The sequence below is a fragment of the Myotis davidii genome, unplaced genomic scaffold (genome assembly GCF_000327345.1).
Source record: "Myotis davidii unplaced genomic scaffold, ASM32734v1 scaffold276, whole genome shotgun sequence".
NCBI classification, from domain to species: Eukaryota; Metazoa; Chordata; class Mammalia; order Chiroptera; family Vespertilionidae; genus Myotis; species Myotis davidii.
In genome coordinates this window covers 581538-606788 of record NW_006287906.1, presented here as the reverse complement: position 1 = coordinate 606788, position 25251 = coordinate 581538, and the positions used below count along the sequence as shown (strand labels likewise).

Here is a 25251-nt window from a genome sequence, read left to right as displayed (position 1 = left end):
AGGGAAGTGATTCAACAAGTTGGAGGGGGGCGCTGGCTGTGTCCTCAAGGTGGGGATGAATGGTCCTATTTCTAAAGTTACACAGTTCAATCACTGCCCTCGTCTTTGCCAAGAGTTTCTTCAGGAAAAGAGCCCCAAATGCCCCTGCTTAGTACAGCCAACAGGCATTTTTGCAGGACCTGGGCGTGGCAGAGTGGTGTTGCCAGCAGTTAGAGGACCAGGAAGTGTGCTCCACAGGCTGGTGTTATAACAATAGGGGCGCTCAATCCTGGAAAGGTGGTATCTGGGTCTCTAGCAGACCCTCTTCTCTCCCCAGCAGCTGAATCTCCACTTATCTTCACCACCTGTTTCTATGTGGGCTGCTATTCCTGGTTTTGTTGCTCTGGATTATTGAGACTCCATGTTTCTGGGGGGAGGGAGTTTTGCAGCCAAAACATCTTTCTGGCTTCTTAGCCACTGCACATAGGTATGGGGGCTAGCCCTTTCCATGTTTCTGTCCTTCTTATCAGCCTCTAGTGGCTTCTTCTGTAAATCCTTTGTTATAATATTTCATTTCAGCTAGCTTCCAGTTGGTTATTCAGGCTGATGGCTCTATAATTTATCTGTAAATCCTGTTTGAAGCCAGGAGCAGATGACTGTGGCTTCCATCTACTCTGTAGCCATCTTTGACTCTCAAAAATATTTAAATTTATTTCAGTTGAAGAGAAACTGAAAAAAAAAAAATCGTGCTCATTGCTAACATTTCAAACAGTACAGGCAACTTTAACCAGTTAACTGCCACTATATTTTTAATTTAATTTTAAAAAAGGTCCACTGCTTGCATCTATAGATGCTTATGGTGTACAAATGGTTAAACTGAAATAAATGAAAATTTTCCGTATAACCCTCAACTGCTGTGGTTAGAGATAACCACTGATGATAACATCTTAGATCTTTTCAGGAATTTTCTATGCACATATATGTGCACTTTTTTTTTCACTTAGCCATTTATTTTAGTTAACTTTTCATTTCAACACACAAAGTGTTACTTTTTAATGACACTCTATCATACGGCTGTAACATTATTTATTCAGTTACATATTGGATATTTTTAGAGTTTTTAAAAAAGTCCGTTATAAACATTTATCTTCAATTACCTCTGCATACTTATCCCATACTGAGAGGGCATATTTCTAGCTGGAGCATTCTGGGTCAAAGCATATAACATTTTTATAGGTTTTTACTCAATTGCTATCCCCAAAGTGGACTTTAAATCAACACACACACAAAAATTAGTATCTAAACAGGCTGTTCACCCTTTAAAACTCACATTGAACTCCAAGATGTGAGTAATTTCTGTTTTGTGGGCATAAAATGGAAATTTGCCACAAATAAAAGATGAAAATTTTATTCTACATAAATGTTTTACTCCTGGGCAACACTTAGCATTGCTCACTTATATTTTCGAGTCAAAAACACATTACTTGTGTGTATTTCTCCATGGATTAAAAAAAATGTACTAATGTTCAAAATAATGTATTTAACCAAAGATTTGTTCTGGACATTAACTCATGCTATTTCTTCCACTTGGAAAAACCACCTTACTTCAATCCTTCATGTCGATGTCTTACCTGCCCTTCATGGTTTAATTTAAATGGCACCTTCTCCATTTAAGTCATGTCTCCTTCCTCAGAATTCCCAGCACTCCCATTTAACTATTTTATACTTCACATTTTACATAATAAGTCCCTTATAAATGGTAGCTATTGTTATCATTAGGTACTGAATATTTTCAGTTCTATAAATGTTCTGATTCTCTCCTGTTGTGCTTGCCTGCTCCAATGGATTGGTTTAGCTTAAACTGCATATTCAGTATTGTGATACTACATTTATTTTCTTTTAAAATAAATGAGCTTGGATTTACTTTTTACCAACAACTGAATAAAATCATATTTTTATCCTTAAGTTTTAGATTTTCTAGCACAGCTAAGTTTCTCTTTGGAATTCAGCTGATAAACACACTAACTTTAAAACTCAGAGGTAACTTTGAAACATACTGGTGAGAGTAGCATGGATGTTATCATATTAATGGCCTTTGGAGGCAAGCTGGCATAGTTTACATGTCAACGAACCTATTTATAGAGCTGACTCCTTCTTTTAATGTCAACTGTAACGTTACACTTATTTTAGCCGCTGGATCTCGAATATCAGCTTCCTAGTTGTATAGTTCTCGCTTATTTGATATCAGAGAGCCCAATGGAGCCTTCCGAAGCACCCAGTCAGATTAGCAAAGATAACTTTTTAGAAGTTCCTAATTTATCTGATTCTCTTTCTGAAGATGAAGAAGTTCAAGCTACTTTGAAACCTGGTTTCTCCCCTCAGCCTCGGAGACGAGGTTCTGACTCCTCTGAAGACATGTATCTGGACGCCCCTCCTTCGGGTACAAGAAGAGTTTCATTTGCTGACACCTTTGGGTTCAATCTTGTATCCGTCAAAGAATTTGATTGCTGGGATTTACCGAATGTTTCAACCAATTTCAACCTAACAAAGGACATTTTCCACCCGGAAGAATATGTTTTATCTCCACTGTTTGACTTGCCTTCTCCGAAAGATCTTATGCACCAACTTCAAGTCCAGAAAGCAATATTGGAGTCAGCGGAGTATCTTCCCGGGTCTGCAAGTATAAAGGGCATTATTCGAGTTTTAAATATTTCTTTTGAGAAGTCAGTATATGTGAGAATGTCCTTAGATGACTGGAAGACACATTTTGACATTTTAGCAGAATATGTGCCAAATTCATGTGATGGAGAGACTGACCAGTTCTCCTTTAAGATTTCATTGGTTCCCCATTATCAACAAGATGGCAGTAAAGTCGAGTTTTGTATACGCTATGAAACTTCTGTTGGTACATTTTGGTCAAATAATAATGGCACAAATTATGTGTTGGTTTATCAAAAGAAAGAACAGGAGCCGAAGCCTGTGAAACCTAAGGAAGAGGTTCCCAACAAACAAATAAAAGGCTGCTTGAAAGTGAAACCAAGGTGAGAATATATCTTACATCCTTTACTCTTAAAATCTTAAAGTTTTTATGTCATTATTTCATGGGCTGTTAAGGGATTGCCATTCTGTTTAAAAATATACTGCTTGTTATGTATGAAACAATGCTGTTAGGCCTTAACAAGGTCAATGCTATTTGATAATAGCACTGTATTATCTCTCCTGCTAATATAAGAAAAAAATAGGGTATAATTTAATCGTTGGAAGGGGGAATGCAATGTGTGTATCGCTTGCCTAATGAGATATAAATTCCTTCAGTTGAAACTATGGGATCCAGATTCTTAACATATGAAACTATTTGTCATTTAAAATCTATTTTCAGCAGTTTTGAAATGCCTTTGTTTTACTTCAAAACATTTCTGATCAATATAAAAGTGTGTTGCAATGTACCTAGTGCTCAGAAATTTTTAGCCTTCCCCTAAAAGCTGCAACACATTTTTGTTTGGAGTGATACATTTTAAGTTAAATCATCAAAGCTATGATTTTCTTTGTGAACTAAGAGCAACACATAAACATATGAATGATGTATGAATTACATATAAAGCATCATAATGTAATTATAATCAAATGTAACGTGGAACACAGGTAGTCTAAGTTAATAAAAGTAAATGGAGCAGATTTAAATAAAAACAACTAGAAATATAAATATTCACTTTATAGATTAGAGATTGGGGCTGTGACTCCCTCATTAGTAACCTTGCTCTCCTATTAATATGCAAAAAAGAAAACTGGCATTCAGATCTCTTTATTGTAGGGCTGGGTAATTTCCGTGACTCTGGGTCAGTAGCAAAACACCGAGGAGGAGCTAGATCTCTTCTGCTGCGCAGTGTCCCACTGGGAAAGTCCACAGTGCTCCCCCCGCCACAGGCAAATGTTTGATTGTCTTCTGGGTTGTCCAAAGATCAAATAACTGCGACAGAAATAGTGTAATATGATGAAAAGGGGACTGCATTAAGGATTCTAAACAAAATTAAATACAAACCTAAGATGTGACGTGGGACATGTTTAACATCTTTGTGCTCTCGTGTTCTGATCTAAATGTGTAATTCTAATGCATTAATGAACTAAATATAAAATAGATGGAAGCGATTAACCATATAAAATATTTCTACTTTCCTTTTCCTTTAAAGTCATTTGAAAGATTAACTTACTCAACTTTGTGAATTATGCCAACTTTCTTAGTCTAAAGAAAACTTTCTCAGAGTTTAACTGATGTTATTAAGAGAGAAATCATAATCTTTACATGTGCTGAAATAATAATTTAGATGTTTATGAAATTACTCAGCAACATGTTTTTGTTTGGAGTGATACATTTTAAGTTAAATCATCAAAGCTATGATTTTCTTAGTGAAATAAGAGCAACACATAAACATATGAATGATGTATGAATTACATATAAAACATCATAATGTAATTATAATCAAATGTAACATGGAACACAGGTAGTCTAAGTTAATAAAAGTAAATGGAGCAGATTTAAAATAAAAACAACTAGAAATATAAATATTCACTTTATAGATTAGAGATTGGGGCTGTGACTCCCTCATTAGTAACTTACTTAGCTATATAGAAACATACTTAGCTATATAGAAAAAAGTAAGCTCAACACTATTTTACAAACTAATTTTTATACATACACATTTATGTGTTAAATACCTTCAAATGAGATCGTCACCATGATATTTATTAAATGTGCTACAACTTGCTCTATAGAGGAAAGCAGATTTTAGAAAAGGCACATCCTTATTATCAAAAAGCTCATCAGAAAAGCAATGTTTGACTTGGGATTTTTGTGCAAGTTAAAGATAGTTTCAAAATGACAAGAAATACATGCTGAACTAATGGTATATAGAAGGGATTTCTTTGATAAACCAAACTTTCATCTGCTATCAAGAACAAATGGGCACCTGATAGGCCTAATCTACCCCAGTCACTATATTATTGGAACTTCAAGTGTAAGATATGTACAACTATATACAGGGTGGGGCAAAAGTAAGTTTACAGTTGTTTGTATGGAAAATAATAAAATAATAAATAATAACATAAGAATAAACTCTGTGTTTCGTGTACTCACAACTGGAAACCTGCTTTTTTACCCCACCCTGTATATATATCCATATACACGTTTGTATTCAGAACAGTACTCATTGGATTCACAGGGGACACCATTCAAGTTTTTATTTATTTATCTATCTATTGTTGAAAGTATTACAGATGTCTCCCATTTTCCCCACTGACTCCCTCCCACCAACCACCAGGCCGACATTGCTTTGGAGAAAAACCTGAGAAGAACAAAACCACACAATAGTCTGAAGGCTTGTAAACTTTCCTAATGATTTATAAAAATGGAAAAAAAAAATCTCTCTCCAAAACTACAAATACATTGAATGCATTTTTATAACTAACTTAGAAACCACCAACGTCAACATCATTCCAGCCACGTTTTGAAGAGAAGCACTTGCCTCTGGAGGAGGCCTTCTGTGCCGTTTCAGTCCAACATGAGTGCTTACACCTGGTTTATATGACACTCACGCGGAAGTGTACGAAGGAAATCCTGACAGGTCCTTAGAAGAGAATGTCCCGTTACAGAATGTTTATACAGCTTTTCCATGATATAATTGATATGCAGTGGCGTTTCAAATATTCCCAAAACTCACACAAGAGAGCATTACCAAATTTTTTAATGAATATTACAAATGGATTTCATTGTGAAGAATTTGGTTAGAGAAAAATACCACGCTGTATTAATGCTATTTTACAAAATGTGTATTTGGCTAAAATAAAAGTGAACTAATACTTATTTAATAAATAATTATAGCCTCTAAAATATCCTCCTCCCCTAAAAAGGTTACGAATCTAAATGGGCCTTTTTAAAAGAAACATTCCCACACTTTCCATGTAGCTTACTTTGGAGGTCACTTGCTTCTGAAGATAGAGAAGGGAACTGTATGTGAATTTTAGCTTCAGACATTCAAGTAGATTAATAATAGTGTGCAATGTATGTCAGAGTTAAGATGAATATAAAGTTGTCCTAGAGAGTAACATCTCACTTGAATTCCTGTTAATACCAAGGTTAATTTGCTATCAGGGTCTTGGAGATTGTATCTTCTGAGAATGTCAACAGTCCCTTCTAACACGTTCAGAATGAACCGTGGGGACGTGTTTAGTGAGGTAGGATTTCAGTTAAGTCGATCAACCTAGGCAATAAGTTCTTTCTACAGAGATTTTAATTTTTTTTTTCAGATCAGACATTGCCTATTTTCTTTGATGTTTCTTTGGACAAAAAGAAACATCATGAGGGAGCAGAAAGCAGAGTTTGTAACTCATATGCATGTGACTGAGAGCTGCCCAAAGGCAATTATTTGCACCAATAAGTCATGCCTCATGAGATACAGGATAAATGTCATCAAATATGTGGCACTCAAGTATGTGCTGATGAACTAAGCAGATTTCTGATCTACATCTCATATGCTTTATTCCAAAGAAATAAGTGGTATTGATATAATTTGCATTAAACGTATATAGATAAATCGGCTAACAGTAGCATACAGAAGCAGTATAATAACCTCAAAGTTAAAATTATGGACTTCAGCCTGGCTGGTGTGACTCAGAGGTTGAGCATCGACCCATAAACCAGGAGCTTATGATTTGATCCCTAGTCAGGGCACATGGCTGGATTTCGGGCTCAATTCTTAGGAGGGGATGTGTAGCAGGCAGCCCCTCAATGATTCTCTCTCATCATTGATGTTTCTATCTCTCTCTCTTCCTCTCTTTTTTCCTCTCTCTAAAATCAATAGAAGCATATGTTTTAAAAAATTATGGGCTTCCCAGTCAATCATATCTGGATTTGAGTCCAAGCTTTACCACATGCTAGCTGTGTGACCTTGAGCAAGTTAAACTTCATTTCCTCATCTGTTAATGAGGAACAATATAATAATATCTCATAGGGGTTTTTGAGATGCATGACATCATATTTATAAACTTTTGACACAATGTCTGGCACATAGTAAGCTATCAGTAAATATGAACTGCTGTAAAAAGAGAAGCTCAATCTAGCTTTAAGTGGATCTGAAAAATCACAGAAGCGCTCAACCTGCCCAAAAGGTCCTCTCCTCTTTCCTTTCAGGATTCCTAAATTTTCAGCTGTCAAGAGCCATTTCTTTGTCTCTTGCAAGATTTCAATAAATAGGCAAAACTATTTGAATTGCAAATTTTCTGAGATGTGTGTCACTATATCTAGAACATCTTGAAGTTGGAAGAGATCTTAACGATTATTAATATTTCCATATTTAATAGATAAAATGATGGAGGACCAGATCAGAAAGGTTAAGAAGTCATTAATTTTTGCCTTTAAAAAGACATGTGCAGTATTAATCCTAGTAAATGTATACTGACTAGCTATGTGACCATGGGCATAGTACTTAATTTCTCAGAGCCTCAGTTTACTCATATGTAAATGGGGTAATGATGTCTGATGTTGCGATGATTAAAGTAAAATGAGATTGTATTTTTAAGGTTTTCAGTACAGTTTGGGGCATATACAGAATAGTCATCAAAAGCCAACTATCATCTTATTCAGCTAATTTCCTGATTCTTGGACCTGCATTACTTCCCAGACAGCACAGCCACCCTTGTGCAGGTTCCAAAACTCATTTCACACGTGTTTGGGTGTCAGGTGCTTTGTTGTTAGGCATCAGTATCCACGTAAGAAGCATGGCGGGAAATATGATCCTGTGAAAACAAGGAGAGGCCCCTAGGGAAAGGCCTCACAGGGAATGAAAGCAGAGAGTTGGAGAGAGAGAATACCCAAACCAAGCTCAGATTCTTTGGATACACAATGGAAGCCATGGATAAAAAATGAAATAAGAACCATTTATTGTACATTTAGAGTCTTCTAGAATGTGTGATCTGTAACTGATCTAGTGTGTTGGGTAAGAGCGTTACTTTTTCAACATCTTTTTTTTTTCTCCTTCCACCAGCTGCTCTATGTATGTTCCCAATAATTGGGTACATAGACTAACTTCATCTGGTTTGTATTTTAGTAAGTGAAACCAATTTATTATTTTAAATAAAGAAACTGCATAATATAGGTGTTGGATGGTATTTATAACTTGGCCAGGTGAATGCAAATACGTTTCTGAAAAATTTTAATGCCAAAGAAGAAATTTGATCAGTGGTCGGTTTTTTTTTAATTGAGTAGAACGGGGTACATTCAAGAATGGGAGAGAAATACTTTCTAAAGCACGATTTTATGATTACAGAGAGTTTATATTGCAGGGTGGTAAAATCATTAAAAGGAGGCCAAGGAAAGCATTGGAAAATGGGGCATAAGATATGGTCATGTGGCACGTTCCGTCAGTGCCATTGAATTGTGAGACTTCCTTAATTTACACTCGCAGTGTCATCTGGGATCCTGGAAATAGTCCAAAGAGGTGTAAATAGCCCCAGGAGGCCTTTAGGGCTTCATGTATTCCATAGCTACCTTGTTTTGAGTCCAAACTAATTGTGGAGGGACCTCTGTGAAGGCCATATAGAAACATAAAACACAGCTGCACAGGCCCCAGCGAGAGGACTGTTTGCAAGCTGCCAGCTGGTTGCAGAAAGGAGCCAAATAGCTCAGTGTTTCCTTGGAGATCGACCAGGGTTTCATGGTTTTCTGGTTTTTGAAAGTTCATACCATTCAGCCTAGACTTTCCCTGGAGTACTTGTGCACCTTTTCTGAGAGATGAAGAAGAGGGTCTGTTCAGTCAGCGTTTCTCTCAAGCTCAAGCTGAAGAGAATCACTATGGATATCATGCCTGACTTGATCTTGGGATCTCTCTAAACCTAACTTTCCACCCAGAGCCCATCTGCAACCGTAGAAAACGAAGGAGGGCTCAAGAACTCTGAGCCAATAAAGCTCCAGACCAAAAACAAAACAAAACAAAAAAACCAAGATTGTGAAGTGGGACACAGTTTTATACCATCTTCCTATTCTGCTGACTGTGACTCATCCTTGCTCCAAGTTCTTATCCCAATGCCTCAACAGGAATAATGTAAGGGAAGTGACCTAAATGACACACACTTGAGGTGGGCCTAATTGCCCAGTGTCCTGTCAAACTTAAAATCCTCTCTACCATGATACCTCACTTTGAAACTATACCTAAAAATATAATATACTAGAGGCCCATTGCACAAAGAGATTCGTGCAATAGTCCTTCCTTCCCCTGGCTGCCGGCACCGGTTTTCCTACAGCACCAGGAACCCATGCCTTCACTCCAGCCGCAGCAGAGAAGGCAAGCCTCGAGGCTTCTCTGCTCTGACCACAGCAGAGAAGCCAAGCCTCTTCAGTCTTCAGTCTTCGCTCAGGCCAGAGCCTTCAATCGTCGCTCCGTGCCTGCATATGCAAATTAACTTCCATCTTTGGTGGGTTAATTTGCATACTCATCCTGATTGGCTGGTGGGCATAGTGGAGTGACACCAATTTGCATGTTTCTCTTTTATTAGTGTAGGCTAGAGGCCTGGTGCACAAAAATTTGTGCACTCAGGGGAAGAGGAGGTCCCTCAGACCAGCCTGTGCCCTCTCGCAGTCTGGGACCCCTCGGGAGATAACGACCTGCTGACTTAGGCCTGCTCCTGGGTGGCAGAGGGCAGGCCCAATCCCTAGGTGCAGCCCCTGGTCGGGTTCAGAGCAGGGCCGATTGGGGAGTTGGAGCACCCTCCCCTGTCATGCACAGAGCAGGGCCAATCAGGGGGTTGGGGAGCTCCCCCCTGTCACACACAGAGCAGGGCCCATCAGGGGTTTGGGGAGCTCCCCCTCTCACCATTCCTATGGTAAAGCCACTGAAAACAGCTTAGATGAGCCTGAAAATTGGATGGGGTGGGATCACAGGGAATTACCAGGGTAGGGCAAACAGTGTGAGTTAGATTGATGGAATCTCAGATATGGCACCCACCTGCTGGCTCTGTGGGGAAAAGGGCTCATCAAAGGAATAATGGCCCTGCCAGCACTTCTTTCTGGGAGAAAGTTGCCCCTTCAGCTCTCATCTTACCCTGATGCCAAACAGTTCAGTTCCTCCCCTTAAGCCTCTGGAGCCTTTCAAGCTGCTGCCCCAGTGCTGGAGCTCAGAGAGAGTGAGTCTGAGTAAGTCCGAACACAAACCCTTTAAGAGGAACTGCCTGGGACTACAGCAGCCTGAGCCTCCCTCCTCAATCCATGCTGGTTTTTGCAACTAGAAGTTATGGGGACTTCTCTTGCTGGCACTGGAGCCTTGAGCTGGGGGGCCTGATGTGGGACTGGAACCCCCATGCTCCTCAGGGGGACCACCACAGCTGAGATTACCCTCCTCATCTTTATCCACCACATGTGGATGTGGGACCAGCCCTTCCATGCCTCAACCCTTCCTACCAGACTTGATGTGGTTTCTTCTTAAATTTCATAGTTGTAGGACTTCCATTCAGCTGTTCCATATGGTTCTGAATGATGGTTGTTCTGTAGTTTAGTTGTAATTTTGATGTGGTTGTGGGAGACGATGAATAACATATTTACCTATGCTGCCATCTTGCCGGGAAGTTGACACAAGGCACTTTTTTAAAGTAAGCTAAAATATGGTGTGGGTGGTAATTTTAAGTTGTTCTTCTAAAGTGGTTCTTTTGGGCTAAATAACTGAGTTGGCAGTGCAGAATTCACCTTATTACTCCTGTACAGAATATCTATGAATAGGAGATAAAATTGCATTTTATAAAAATCTTTTCCTCCAAAAAAATACATTATATACCATTGCATTTCAGCCATTCCTTTGTCTAAAGCATTCTCTTTACCTTACCACTATATAAAAAAGTAAAAGCTCCTCAGAATATCTCTCGATTGTTTTCACATTTTTATTCTGTTTCTCTAATAGACTTACTTCATAACTGGCATGGTACTGTTAATAACTGATTTTGAAACCTTCATCATACCATCTTGCTGTTTAAAGGTTGCATGAAAAATAGAAATAAATTGCTAAATAGTTATGCATTGTTTAGTGAAAGCCACTAATTGTACATTAAACAAACCTGTCTTATAAACTTTTACTATTCCCTCCCCCATTAAGTTACTCTGAAAATGGTCTGTATGTGTTGTACAGGAGTCTATTCAAATCACAACTAGAAGTAGAATTTAACATTGTAAGACAATGATTGTCTTATGTGCAGTTGTGGATTTGAATTTTACTTATCCCTTTTGCAATTTGTGGTAGTCAAAAAGATAAAAATATTTGCTCAATTTATATTGTAAAGCCTGCCAAATAGTAGATGCTTTTCCTAAGTATGTGAAACAGATTTTAGAGCCCATTTAACACTCATGGCATTCTGATTTGTTTAATAAAATTAAGCCATTATACAAACATACCCTAATGACAAAAAATCTATAAGAAAAACTTCAAGCTGATTTTCATTCTTGAAAATTACTGTGTATGTCTTCCCACAAATACAAATCACATAGAATCACTCAGGTACATTTCAACCTCATAAGCCATATGTAACATGAAGCTGGGCAAAAAAAAATGCACATTTTGCTAATATCTTCTTTTGAGAATGTTATATAAATAATTTCATAATATATTGTTACAACTTAAATCTTTTGAGTATTTATCAATAGAAAAGTTGCACAGATTTTAAAAATCATGTTGAGATGTAGCAGAAAAAGAATATAGTCCTCACATGGCATCTTAAGTAGATATGTAAAACTATTGCATTTAGTGTAAAGTTTTAATCATAGTCTCTAATGATTTCTTAACAATATTCATTGAATTGTATTGTTCTAACAGTGGTTCTTAACCTTCTGGCCCTTTAAATACAGTACCTCATGTTGTGACCCAACCATAAAATTGTTTTCGTTGCTACTTCATAACTGTAATGTTGCTACTGTTATGAATCGTAATGTAAATATCTGACATGCAGGATGATCTTAGGTGACCCCTGTGAAAGGGTTGTTCGATCGCCAAAGGGGTCGCGACCCACAGGTTGAGAACCACTTTTAGAAGCTACCATCTAAGTTTATCTTTTGTTTTCGGGCAGAATAATTCTGAAAACTACTCAAGCCAAATAGTTATAAATTTCTTAAATTTATCTCCTTGGATAATATCTATTAATAGATTTAATCATCTCCTTGGAAGATAGTATTCTTCAGTAATGCATTCTATAGGAAATACTGTGCATTTTATGCAGCTATTCATATTGTTCTATGTCTTTAATCTTGTCTTTTGTTTCTCTGATTTTCACTAGAATTAAATGTTGGAGTCCCTATCATTATACTTTAAAATTTAACAAAATTAGCCCAGCTGGTTTGGCTCAGTGGATAGAGCATAGGCCTGTGGACTGAAGGATCCCAAGTTCAATTACAGTCAAGGGCACATGCCCAGGGTTGTAAGCTCGATCCCCAGTTGGGGGCATGCAGGAGGCAGCCAATCAATGATTCTCTCTCATCATTGATGTTTCTATCTCTCTTTCCTCTCCCTTCCTCTCTGAAATCAATAAAAATGTATTTTTAAAAAACACAAAAATAAAATAACATTTAGCAAAATTACATTGTTTCTATCACTGGTTTTTATTTTTTATGTCAAGTTACCCAATAACTTTAGGTTTTTTTTCTTTGCAGCCCTAACTAGTAAACTAATAAAAATAGTTAGTAGTTATTTTAATGCAGAATTCAGAAAAAAAGAAACTCATTACCAAATGGATTCTCTTAAGCAATTAATCATACTGTTATTTTAAGGACTGTGCTTTCTCTCGTTCCTCTCCCTTCCTCTCTGCCCAATAAAAAATAAATAAAAGAGGAAGCCCAATAGGTTAATAGCAGGCTAGCTAAGAAGCTCTCCCTCTTTAGTTGATAGGACTGAGTAATAGAGGTAATATTCATATTATTACTATACCTCCTCTGGTAGTCAGAGACAGGAAGTATACTTTTTCTTTTTTCTTTTTTTTTACAAAATTAAAGTATTTCAGAAGATTACTTAGTTCATATCTCAATCCTACCTAAAAAGATAGCTGTGTTAGAGTTTCTGAAACCCGCTTAAACATATAAAAAATAATTAAAATACTAGTTTCACTAATTTCTAGATATCTAATTTTTAAATAAAATTTTACCCAAAAATGTAATTGCATAAGTAAGACATTGAAAATAAATATTGATTAGATTTGTAAAAATCCAATGTAATATAGATCAGCTGAAATTTAAGTTTGTTAGAAGTGCATCCTTTTGTAGAAAGGTTAATACTGTGTCTATAGGCAGAATTCATGTAATATATGTTAAAAATCTTGACATGCTTGTATGTGTGTATAATTTTAACTAAGAGCTATTTTTTTCTGGTCAATGAATATGTGCAAATCCACTTGATAATTTATTTAGTAAATTGAACATAGGTAGCAGTATGCATTCAAAACATCTACATTTAATTATCCTTGATGTGTTTCTTTATGTAGAAAAAATACACACATATGTATGCATGAGCTTTACTTAAAATTTGTCTTGTGTATACATATGTGTATGTATTAAATATAATAAAAACATTCTTCAGTTAGTTTAATTTTTCTATTATGTTACACCAGAGGCCCAGTGCACGAATTTGTGCACTGGTGGTGTCCAAAATGGGGTAGGGGAGGGGGCTGGGACGCGATCAGCCCTCCTGGCGGGTTGTGGGATGCCCTTGCCAGCCCAGGATCTGGATCCATCCTGCTGATATTCGCACCAGTTGTCGGGAGCCACCTGGCGGCCATTTTTTAATTGTTTCTTCCTTGCTGAGCGTTAAGGGAGGGGAATCCACAGTGCTCAAGGCCAACTTCCAGGAGGCTGGTGGCACTGTCAGGATCGTGCTGGCAATGCTGTTCTGTCAGTGCCTGGCCTGTTCGCCAGAGATTGAACCTTCAGGGTTACTGAAGGAGTTGAGTGGCTGCCATTGAGCTGGTGGGCATCCAGGATGGGTCGGTCAGCTGAGCGGTGCTCCTGCTGTGGAAGTGCACTGACCACCACGGGGCAGCTCCTGCACTGAGCATCTGCCCCCAGTGGTCAGTGCGCATCATAGCGACTGGGTGTTCTGGTTGTTCTGGTCGTTCTGGTCATTCCAGTTGTTCGGTCACTTAGGCTTTTATATATATAGATTTTCTATATTAGTGATATGTCAATCAAATCAAACTTTGGCAAACCAAGTTGTTTTTAGAAAATGCTAGTTATATGAACATACAAGGCATTTGTTTCCAAATCTCATAAAATTCATGTAGTTCAATAAGACCCCTACTCTTATTGTCGATGTATCAATATTGTGAGACTTGCTTTTGCTATTTCATTTCTTTGTTATACTCCCTTTAAATTACCAGTATGTTAGCAATATTTTCCCATGAAATAACTACACCTATGCTACAAAAATAAAGACTTCTCTTAAATAAAAGGGTTTGTATTGGCCACATTTGCATCTGTTGCAATTTATTTATAGGTAACAAAATTAACATTTAGCAAAAGACCTAAGGTTTATCAGATTTTTTTGTCGGTAAGGAAGATGACTTTTGCTACATGGCCCTCTATGTCTATTCAGTCAGAATGTTCACAATGGTGTCATTTACAAATTGGCGGCCTTTCCCTGAACTTTTAAATACCTTAAGTGTGTGCCATCTAGCCAAGTGGATTGCAAGTTCCTTGAGGTCACGAATGGTATATCAGTCTAGGCATCATTACCCATAGTGACCAACCCAGGATTTTGCACATAAAAAACTCTGAAAAAATATTAAAGGCAACTGGCTTTCTCATTGATAATGCTGAGGCCTGATAAAACACAACAGTACCTTCTAAGTATTCAGAGAATGAATTATGTTTTCTATAGTTTTAATATTGAGTGCTTTTATTGTTTTCATAATCTTTAAAAAAAATAAGATGCCTCTGGACATCTCCATCTGGATATCCAGGTGTCAAATTAATTTCCATAAAGTCCTAAAACACAATTACATTTCTGCTACAATCTTAATTCTTTTTCCTTTATTCTACATTTTGTTTAAAATCATAGTCATCATTCCTTCCAGGCAAATAGGAAACTTCAACATAACTACTGATTTTTCTTTTGCTAACACCTTTTAATATCACATCCATATTCTATTCTATGGCTGCAGAGATAATAACTGTTCATTTGGTGAAAAATAAAAATCACTTTAAAATATATTGTATATTATAAAAACAACAGATGAATATGAATTTTGTTTCTGCAATAACCACATATTTGTTGCCTAAATTATTTCAAAATTAAATATAAAATTAAATGTATTAGCCATGTTAACATCTTGTCAATAGTCTAAATTTAGATGTTACTTTCAGTTACCATGGTATCCAGGAAGGATCAAATTGAGGAATAAATTGATAAACTCATTATTGTCTTTCCTCTTGTTTAATGCCTTTAAGGAAATAATTCATTGAGTCACTACAATTTTACTTTTCAGTAATGTCAGGTAATCTTAACATCTCACAGGAAAGAAATACTTATTGGTCAGCCTTTGACATCCTTTATGCTGTGGTCTAGCCCAGGGGGACCAGAACCAGAAAAATACAACAGGCTGAGTAATAAAAGACCAAAGGCAGATACTGTGTGTCCACTAATCAGAACTGAGTCATTCACTCTTTGTTCTTGTCAGGACCAGGATCAGGGCCAGAGCTCCCGTTAGTTCTGCTGCTAATATGACACTCACAGGTTCTGACACCAGTGGATCTGGACCTGGTTGTCCTGTCTGCTTTTTTTTTTTTTTTTTTTTTACTGTGTTCACTTCCCTTTTACCTCTACCAGATTCCTCCTATGTACCTAAACATTACCAAGTTGGGTACCACTGTCATCTCTGTCTTTAGATTGCAGTCTTGGTCTTACCCTACATGTAACCTAGAGCAATACAATGCATCTAAAATGTTTAACCTTAAAACCTACAAAAGGACAGTATGATCAATCTGCAGCACTCTAGTGAGCACTATTTAAAAGTTTTTTTAAAAAATATATTTTATTTATTTTTTTACAGAGAGGAAGGGAGAGAGTCAGAAACATCAATGAGAGAGAAACATCGATCAGCCGCCCCCTGCACATCTCCCACTGGGGATGTGCCCGCAGCCCAGGCACATGCCCCTGCCCGGAATCGAACCCGGGACCCCTCAGTCCGCAAGCCGACGCTCTATCCACTGAGCCAAACCGGTTTCGGCTTTAAAAGATTTTTTTATTTTGATATAATTTTAGATTTTAAAGAAAGCAACAGGAAGACTATGAAGACTTCCCATATTCTTGTAGACAAATGTTTTAAAATTATATAACAGAGGGTTCTAGTTGCATTGATTCTTGTAGGTAAAATCTTTTACTTTTGAGAACTTTAAGCAGTGATAACTTTCTAGTTTGCAACTAATGGCCTATTTTGCAGAATATAAATGCATTTTAAATGTTTTGTGAAAATATTAACAAACTCAATTGGAAATAGCACTAATATCAAATATATTATAATGCTTTTAAAACTTTTAAAATTATATTATTTTTATGACAAATGTATATTTTAGGAAATAGCATAAATAATTATATATTTTACATGGTAAAAATAATAACATATCTATAATTTAGCTCTTGTATTAGTTTTCATTAAGACTTCAACTATAATGTTCCTAATATCCTAAACAAATTTATTGTACAAAACCTAAAGTCTTCACACAAAGTATACATGTATTGTTGAGGTAGGAAAATGCATGACATTTGCAAATAGTTATATTTCACTTTCTGGGAAAAGTCTCAATCAAGTTAGTTGAAAATTAATATTTCATCGTTTATATTTGCTGTTTTCCAATTAATTTTCCATATGTAGACTGGTTCTACTGGAAATGTTACTTGTAAGTCTAAATTAAATATTTTCTGGAGAAGGCTTAGCTGTTGGCTGAGCAGTAATTTGTTGTACAACATAATGTACTTGTCTGTGATGAATTGTAACCTCTGAGGAAATTAATAGTTTAGAAATGTTTTTAAAATTATGTCAGCATGATTATAATGGTCAAGTGTGTGTGTGTGTGTGTGTGTGTGTGTGTGTTTCTTTAATTCCTGGGGAATTGCTTAGCCACTTGTACACTTGTAGTAATTTTGAACCAATTTTCTTCCATTTTCTTAATTTTGTATCTATGAGTCTGTAACATTTGTGAGAACTTGCTTGCAAAACCAGGTGATACTTTCATCGCATGTATGTACCAAAGCCTATTGATAACTTTAATTTTATGATATTTTACTGCTACTTACTTTGGTTTTATTTTATTGACTTAGTTTGGTTTTCTAATTTAAAATTTTCTAATCATATAAACTTAAGGAATGTATGTTTTAATTCTCTTATTACTATTTCCTAAGTGATATAAAATGACCTTTCATTAGATCACTTTTATACGTTGCAGTAAGCAAAGCCAGTCCCATTTCACATGAGAAATTTAGGCAAAAGGGATTCAGTAGATCAAGTGCAGGAAATATATGAGAGGAGAAGCTGGCTTTGTGAATTAAGGTCTCTAAATTTCTGTAGCTCAGACCAACAGTGCTTCAAAAAGCCAATTATTCATGAATAAATTATGGAGTTTTTAGTTTATATAGAACTCTTCTAGAAAGTTTCTATCTTCAAGCATTAATTTGGTTAAGGGAAAATATTTATACACATGATATGTTATCAACCAATACATTATGTGCCAAATTGAATAACATATGCTCAGAGGAAAACATAGGGGTTAAAAAGCAACAGGCACTAGAGAAGTGATAGTGCTACAGGCTGACCTAATTAGAAACAGCATCAAAAGGAATTGAACTTGACCTTGAAATGGTAAAACTTGGGTCAGTGGAGAAAATGGTAGGAGAGCATTCACACAGTAAAAATAAAAAAAAATTGAAATGGCAGCAAAAGGACAAGTTGAAAGTTTTGTTAGTCAATTAGATTGCCTGGAATGGAAAGAACTGTACGACTCAAACTTGAAGAACAAAGTTGAAAAAGAATTGTACATCTTGGTAGGCTAAAAATTTTGAATTTGAGTCTCTATACTCGAGGACAAAGTAGCATTTTAATTCTATTAATCCAGAAAGAGTATGCTGGGTAAATTAGAATGGAGAAAAAAATATGAATTAGTTTGAATGTAATTGTAAATGTTAACTATAACTTCCCTAAATTTTTTTCTCTTTAGATGATTTCATTAATTATTTAAAGATTCTCATTGCCTTGAAAACTTCTTATAACATTTATGAATATCACCATACTTATGACTATGTTTGAGTTATATTGTAGATTAAGTAATATTTTCTATGTTTATAGTCATTTTTCACTTATTGTCTCTACATATTGGAATTTTAAAACAAAAGTCTTATCCTTTTCCACTATCAATTTCATTTTGAATTCTGCTCTAGGTCATCTTTAACATAAGTAAGTAGATATGAATTATGCCAGAGATTATATATATGTACTAGAGGCCTGGTGCACAAAATCCGTGTACTCAGGGGGATTGGGGGTGTCCCTCAGCCCAGATTGTGCGAGGGCGCAGGCCAAGCCAAGGGACTCTACTAGTACACAATCAGGGCCGGGGAGGGACATGGTAGGTTGGCCAGCTAGGAAGGGACCACAGGAGGGCTCCATGGTGTATCCGGCCCATCTCACTCAGTCCCCATTGGCCAGACCCCAGCCTCAAGCTAACCTACTGGTCAGAGCATCTGTCCCCTGGTGGTCAGTGCACGTTATAGGGACTGGTCTACTGTCTGCTTCCTGGTGGTCAATGCACCTCATAGCAAGCAGTTGTTAGGCCTTAGCATATCATTAGCATATTACGCTTTGATTGGTTGAATGGCCAACCAGCTGATCGGATGACCGGATTCTTAGCATATTAGGCTTTTATTATATAGGATATATATATACCCATTTCATGAGTGATTTATTATACTACTTTTATCATACTTAGATTTATTTTTTGCAATTGGTTTCAATCCCAATTATTCCTTCAAAAATTATGGTTGATATTTTAACTTAATGAAAAAGATTAGCTCAGGTATTTGAATCTTTACCCTCTTGGATATATGGAAATCACATGGAAATAATTCTACTAGTATGATTTATTTTATAACACTAATGACCTCAAAATTGAGAGGGTATGAGTCTTTGTTAACATGAAATAAAAATAATTATGTCAGCTACAAAACTCTTATTATGCTCTTTAGTTTGTGTATTGATTGGGAGTAAAAAATCAATAACTGGAAGAAATTAACATAGAATCTTTATACTTTCCACAAATATTTATTGAAACATACTAAGTGTCAAGTACTATTCTAAGCACTGAGTATACATCAGCAAAAAAAAAATACAATTCTTATGCTCATGTAGCTTATATTCTAATGGAGGGAAAACTAGGAAGTAATAAACATAAAAAATAAATATATTAAAAGGTGATACATGCAATTAAGAATATAAAATGCAGAGCAGCATAAGAAGAATAAGGAGAAAAGTATTTTGTCAGTGAGAAGGTGAAAATTGATTAGAGATTCAAAGATAGTCATGAAGAAATCTGGGGGACTAGAGTTCCATGCTAAAAGAAGCAACAGTGTAAATACACTAAACAAGTTCAAGTGATGGACTTTCTCTTCTGCTTGCATAGGGTTCTCCTTTACTTTAGACTCTAAAAGAGAGTCTTGTGCTTATTTCCCAGAGGACCAGTACTACCCACAGAGTCTCTGAGAGAAATAGGGACTGCAGCAAAAGCACAGATGAAACATACAATTACCTCTTGTCTGGGACACCAATCTTTTTAGGGTCCCTTTCACTTTTCTCTGGCTGCTTTACAGCTTCCTGGATCCTCATAGGCTATAATTTAGACTCATATTTTACTTAAATTAAATCTTTATTGTTGAAAGTATTACATATGGTTCCTTCCCCACCCCCCCCCTTTGATCCCTTCTAGCCCACCCACACACCTCCCCGCCCCAGACCTTCACTGCCCTAAAGTCTGGGTCCATGGGTTATGCTTATATGCATATGAGTTCTTTGGTTGATCACGTCCCAACAAGCCACCCTCCCTTGATATTTCACACTCTGTCCCATGCTTATATGTCTCAGGATCTATTTTGTTAATCAGTTTATTTTGTTCATTAGATTCCACATATGACTGAGACCATGTGAATCTTGTCTTTCTCTGACTAGCTTATTTTTGCTTAGCATAATACTCCCCAGAACACTCCATGCTGTACAAAAGGATAAGAGATCCTTCTTTTTTACTGCTGCATAGTATTCCATGGTATAAATATACCACGGCTTTTTTATTCACTCATCTGATGGACACTTGGGGTATTTCCAGATCTTAGCTTTTATAAATTGTGCTGCTATAAACATAAGGGTACTTACATTCTTTCTGATTGGTGTCTCAGGTTTCTGAGGATATAATCCTAGAAGTGAGATCACTGGGTCAAATGGGAGTTCCATTTTTAATTTTTTGAGGAGACTTAATACTGTTTTTCATAGTGGCTGCACCAGTCTGCATTCCCACCAGCAGTGTACTAGGGTTCCCTTTTCTCCACATCCTCACCAGCTCTTGTCATTTGTTGATTTGTTGATGGTAGCCATTCTGACAGTTGTGAGGTGATACACCATTGTTGTTTGAATTTGCATCCCTTGTTTTGTGTCCTAACAGATGGTCTAGCTTTGTGAATGACCCATGTGCACTTGAGAAGAATGTATATTCTGCAGCTTTGGGGTGAAATGTCCTATAAATGTCAATTAAATCCAGTATGCCATTTAGAGTTACTGTTTCCTTGTTAATTTTTATCTGGATGATCTATCCAATGAAGTCAGTGGGGTGAAAAACTCCCCTACTATGACTGTATTATTGTCAGTCTCTCCCTTATCTGGACATGGCCCTCTAGAAGTATATATATATACTTGGGTTCTTGGGTTCATCTATGTTTACCAGGGTTATATTCTCCTATTGGATTGTTCCCTTTAGTATTGTGTAGTTACCTTTGTTGTCACTTGTGATAGTCTTCATTTTGAAGTCTATTTTGTCAGATATGAGTATTGTTACCCTAGCAGTTTTGTGGGTTTTTTTACTCTATTTGCATGGAAATTTTTCCCATCTCTTTACTCTCATCCTGTGTGAGTCTTTTGTTCTGAGATGGGTCTTTTGTAGACAGCATGTATTTGGGTCATGGTATTGTATTCAGTCAGCTACCCTATGTCTTTTGATTGGAGCATTTAATTTATTTACATTTAAGGTTATCATAGATAGATACGTATTTATTGCCATTTTAATTCTGTAGGCCTATGTTTCTCTCTGTATTTCTTGTTCTCATTACAGCAGTAATTTAGAATCTCCATTTCATTTGATTCCCTTTAGCATTTCTTGTAGTACTGGTTTGATGGTGATAAACTCCTCTAGCCTTTTTTTGTCTGGGAAGCTCTTTGTTTCACCATATATTTTGAATGATAGCCTTGCTGGATATAGTAATCTAGGTTTCAGATCCTTGCTTTTCATTACCTTAATTACTTCATGCCATTCCCTTCTGGCCTGTAGAGTTTCTGATGATAAATCAGCTGGCAGCCTTATAGAAGCTCCTTAGTAGGTAACACATTGTTTTTCTCTTGCTGCCTTTGAATCTCTCTCCTTGTCTTTAATTTTTGGCATTTTAATTATGATGTATCTGGACATGGCTCTGTTTGAGTTCTTCCTGCTTGGGATTCTCTGTGCCTCCTGGACTTGTGTGACTTTTTCCTTCACCAGGTTAGGGCAGTTTTCTGCCATTGTTTCTTCAAACACATTCTCTATCCCTTGTTTACCTTCTTCTCCTTCTGGTACTACAATTTTACAAATATAGTTACATTTCATGTTGTCCGAAAGCTTTCTTAAGCTGTCCTCCTGTTTTTTAATTTTTTTTTCTTTTGGTTCTCTGATTGAGTGATTTTTTTCTTCCCTGCCTTCTAATTTACTGAACCTTGGCTTCCTCTAATTGGCTGTGTATTTCTTCTACTGTATTCTTTTTTAGTGCTATGTTATTCTTCATATTTACTATATCTTTTCTCGTGCTATTGAGCATCTTTGCCAATATTCTGAACTCTATATCTGATATATTCTTATCTCCATTTCAGTTAGCTCTTCTCAGGAAAATTCTCTTGTTCTTTCATTTGAGGGTTATTGTTTTTTTGTTTCCCCATTTTGGCTATCTTTTTGGGCTTGTGACTATGTATTAGGTGGATCTGCTATGCCTCTCAATCTCTAGTGCAGGACAGTGTAAAATGCTGTTCCTGAACAATTAGATCAGGTAAATACTCAAAGCCTCAAGAGTCCTGCCTCTACCTGTAGACTGATTACATTCGGTCTTGAGGTTTTCTAACAGGATAGGGCGAATGGTTCTGCCTGGAGGTTAATTGTTTTTCTCAGTCTCTTAATGGACCTCAGAAACTCCATAGATTGTGGCAAAGGGGTTTCCAATTGGTGTGGTAACTGCCTTCCCCACAGGCAAATTCTGCCAGTATAGCAATGGTCTTACTGATAAACATATCCTCTGTAGCATGAGAGAATGACTCAGCATAAGAAACCAGGGTGTCTGCCTTCTAAGCTCTAAGTCCAGAACCCCCAACCCTGGCTTCTGCTCACACAGCTCCTGTTCACTCTGACTTCTCTCTGCCAGAACCAAGGTGAGCGGCTATATACAAAATTTTCTTCATTGGCCCTTTAAGAGAATGTCTACATTTACAGCCATTTCTTGCTGGCAGACAGCAACTCCGCTGCTTTCACAGCCAGATGTTATGAGGGTACCTTTCTCAGTTCTGGTACTCTCTGCTGGGGTGCCCAGCTTGGGGTTTAGACCCCAGAGTTCTCAGTGGCAATCCCCACAGCTGTAATATCTCTTTAGAACTTCAGCTGCTGTCTTTGGAAACCTAGCCAGCACTTTAGCACCACTGTCCTTCCTACTAGTCTCTATGCAGACTCTACTTTCCATCCTTAGTTATCGGGGTTCTTTCCAGCTAGTCTTCAGTTGATAATTCAGGATCACTTTTTTTTGTATTTTAGTTGTAATTTCAGTTTGGGCCTGGAGTCTTGTCAGTGTATCATCCACTTACCCCACCACCATTTTTTTTTCACTAGACTTATCTTTTCCCTTGATAGATCCAGTTGCAATTTTAGCAAAGGTAGAGTTGTGCTTAGTTAATCTAATCAAAGAAGAAATTCTGCACTTGAGTTAACATGAAAAATACTAGATAATGGTATCCATCATTATTTTTATTTTCAAATGCTTTTATTATCCCAAATATTACAGTCAGATATGTTTATGTAAATTAGTATTTGTGAGAAGAAAAAAATTTTGTATAATCAATACCATATACATATAAATCAAGTAAAACCATTGTAAAGGTTTGTTTCTGAAAGACAGCAAGTATAATCTTGTAGTACCTTCACTTATTACCAAATCAGGAAAAAAATCATAATATATGTAGTTATTTTATTTTTGTATGAAGCATTCTTTTACATATGATAAACTTCAAACATGAAAATATCAGCATTACACATGAACTTCTATTTAAACTATTATATTGCACTCTACCTTTTTTTTTTTCAGTGACTGTTACCTCATCTCTATTATTTTCAAGATTAATTGTTTCTTTTATAGGATCTCCTCTACTAGTGTCTTTGACACTATTGCTTGCATTTACAATAATTGTTTGGGCAATTTGCTACATAGTACACCTAAAAATATTTTATTAGCTCTGGCCACAAATCTGGAAACTAAAAAGCTTCTGCACAGTAAAATAAACTGACAACAAAACAAACAGGCAGATGACCAAATGGGAGATATTTCCAAACAATAGCTCCAATAAAGGTTTAATATCCAAAATATATAAAGAACTCATAAAACTCAACACCAAACAAACCCAATTAAAAAAAATGGGCAGGAGACCTAAACACACACCTCTCCTAAGACATACAAACAGCCAATAGATATATGAAAAAAAATGTTAACCTTACTAGCAATTAGGGAAATGCAAACCAAAACTACAATGTTATACCACCTCACACCTGTTAGAATGGCTATTATCTACAAGACAACTAATAACAGGTGTTGGAGAGGTTGTGTAGAAAAGGGAAGCCTCATTCACTGCTGGTGGGAATGTAGACTGGTACAACCACTCTCAAAAACAGTCTGGTAATTCCTCAAAAAATTAAGAATTGGGCGACCATATGACCCAGCAACTCCTCTCTTGGGTATATACCCAAAAAACTCAAAAACATGTATTTTCAAAGATATATGCACCCATATGTTCAATACAGCATTATTATTCACTAGAGGACCGGTGCACAAAATTCGCTCACAGGGGAGGGGTGACCCTCAACCCAGCCTTCAGCCCCTCCAACCTGGGACCCCTCAGGGGATGTCTGACTACAGGTTTAGGCTCGATCCCACAGAGCCATTGGACATCCCTCTCACAATATGGAACCGCTGGCTCCTAACCACTTGCCTGCCTGCCTGCCTGCCTGCCTGATTTCCCCTAACCACTCCCCTGCCAGCCTGATTGATGCCTACCTGCTCCCCTGCTGGCCTGATCGCTCCCAACTGCCCTCCCCTGCCATGACCCAACTCCTCTGCTGGGACCTGCCTTCTCCACGTGAGGCGGTGGAGACGCCTGGACTGACCTCCTCCGCACTGCACAGAGCCACAGGACTCCCAGGCCTCACTGCACGGAGCAGCCACCAGGCCCTGCCTCCATTGTGCGTGTGGCAATCTTGTGATGGCCAGCTTATGGTGGCCATCTTGTGATGACATCACACGAGGGTGTCAGGAAAGGGTATGATGCCACCTAGGTTTTTATTATATAGGATAGTGGTCAGTACATGAAGACAATCAAAGTGTCCTACAGCAGAGTATTGGATAAAGAAGATGTGGTACATATACACAATAGAATACTACTCAGCCATAAGAAAACATGAAATACTGACATTTGGGATAACACAGATGGACATTGGAAGTATTATGCTAAGTCAAATAAGTCAGGCAGGAAGAACTAAGAACCATATGATTTCACTTATACAATAGAATATAAAACTGACTTATCGACACAGATAGCATCATGGTGGATGCCAGAGGGGAATGGATGGGGGAGAATGAGAGAGCCTAATACATGGTGACTAAAGATGAATTAACTTTGGCTGGTGGGCACACAGTGCAATATACAGATCTTGTAACATCAAAATCCACACCTGAAACC

At 37.1% G+C, this 25251-nt stretch overlaps 1 protein-coding gene across 1 annotated transcript in view; it reads left to right on the top strand.

Moving 5' to 3' along the window:
- The first annotated feature begins 2210 nt into the window (after nt 1-2210).
- The window catches only part of PPP1R3A (protein phosphatase 1 regulatory subunit 3A), a 40803-nt gene continuing 17762 nt past the window's right edge, over nt 2211-25251 (top strand). The window contains exon 1 of the mRNA XM_006759665.2: nt 2211-3020. Within this exon, the coding sequence (XP_006759728.1) occupies nt 2236-3020 (785 nt within the window). The 5' untranslated portion in view covers nt 2211-2235. The remainder of the gene's footprint in view (nt 3021-25251) is intronic.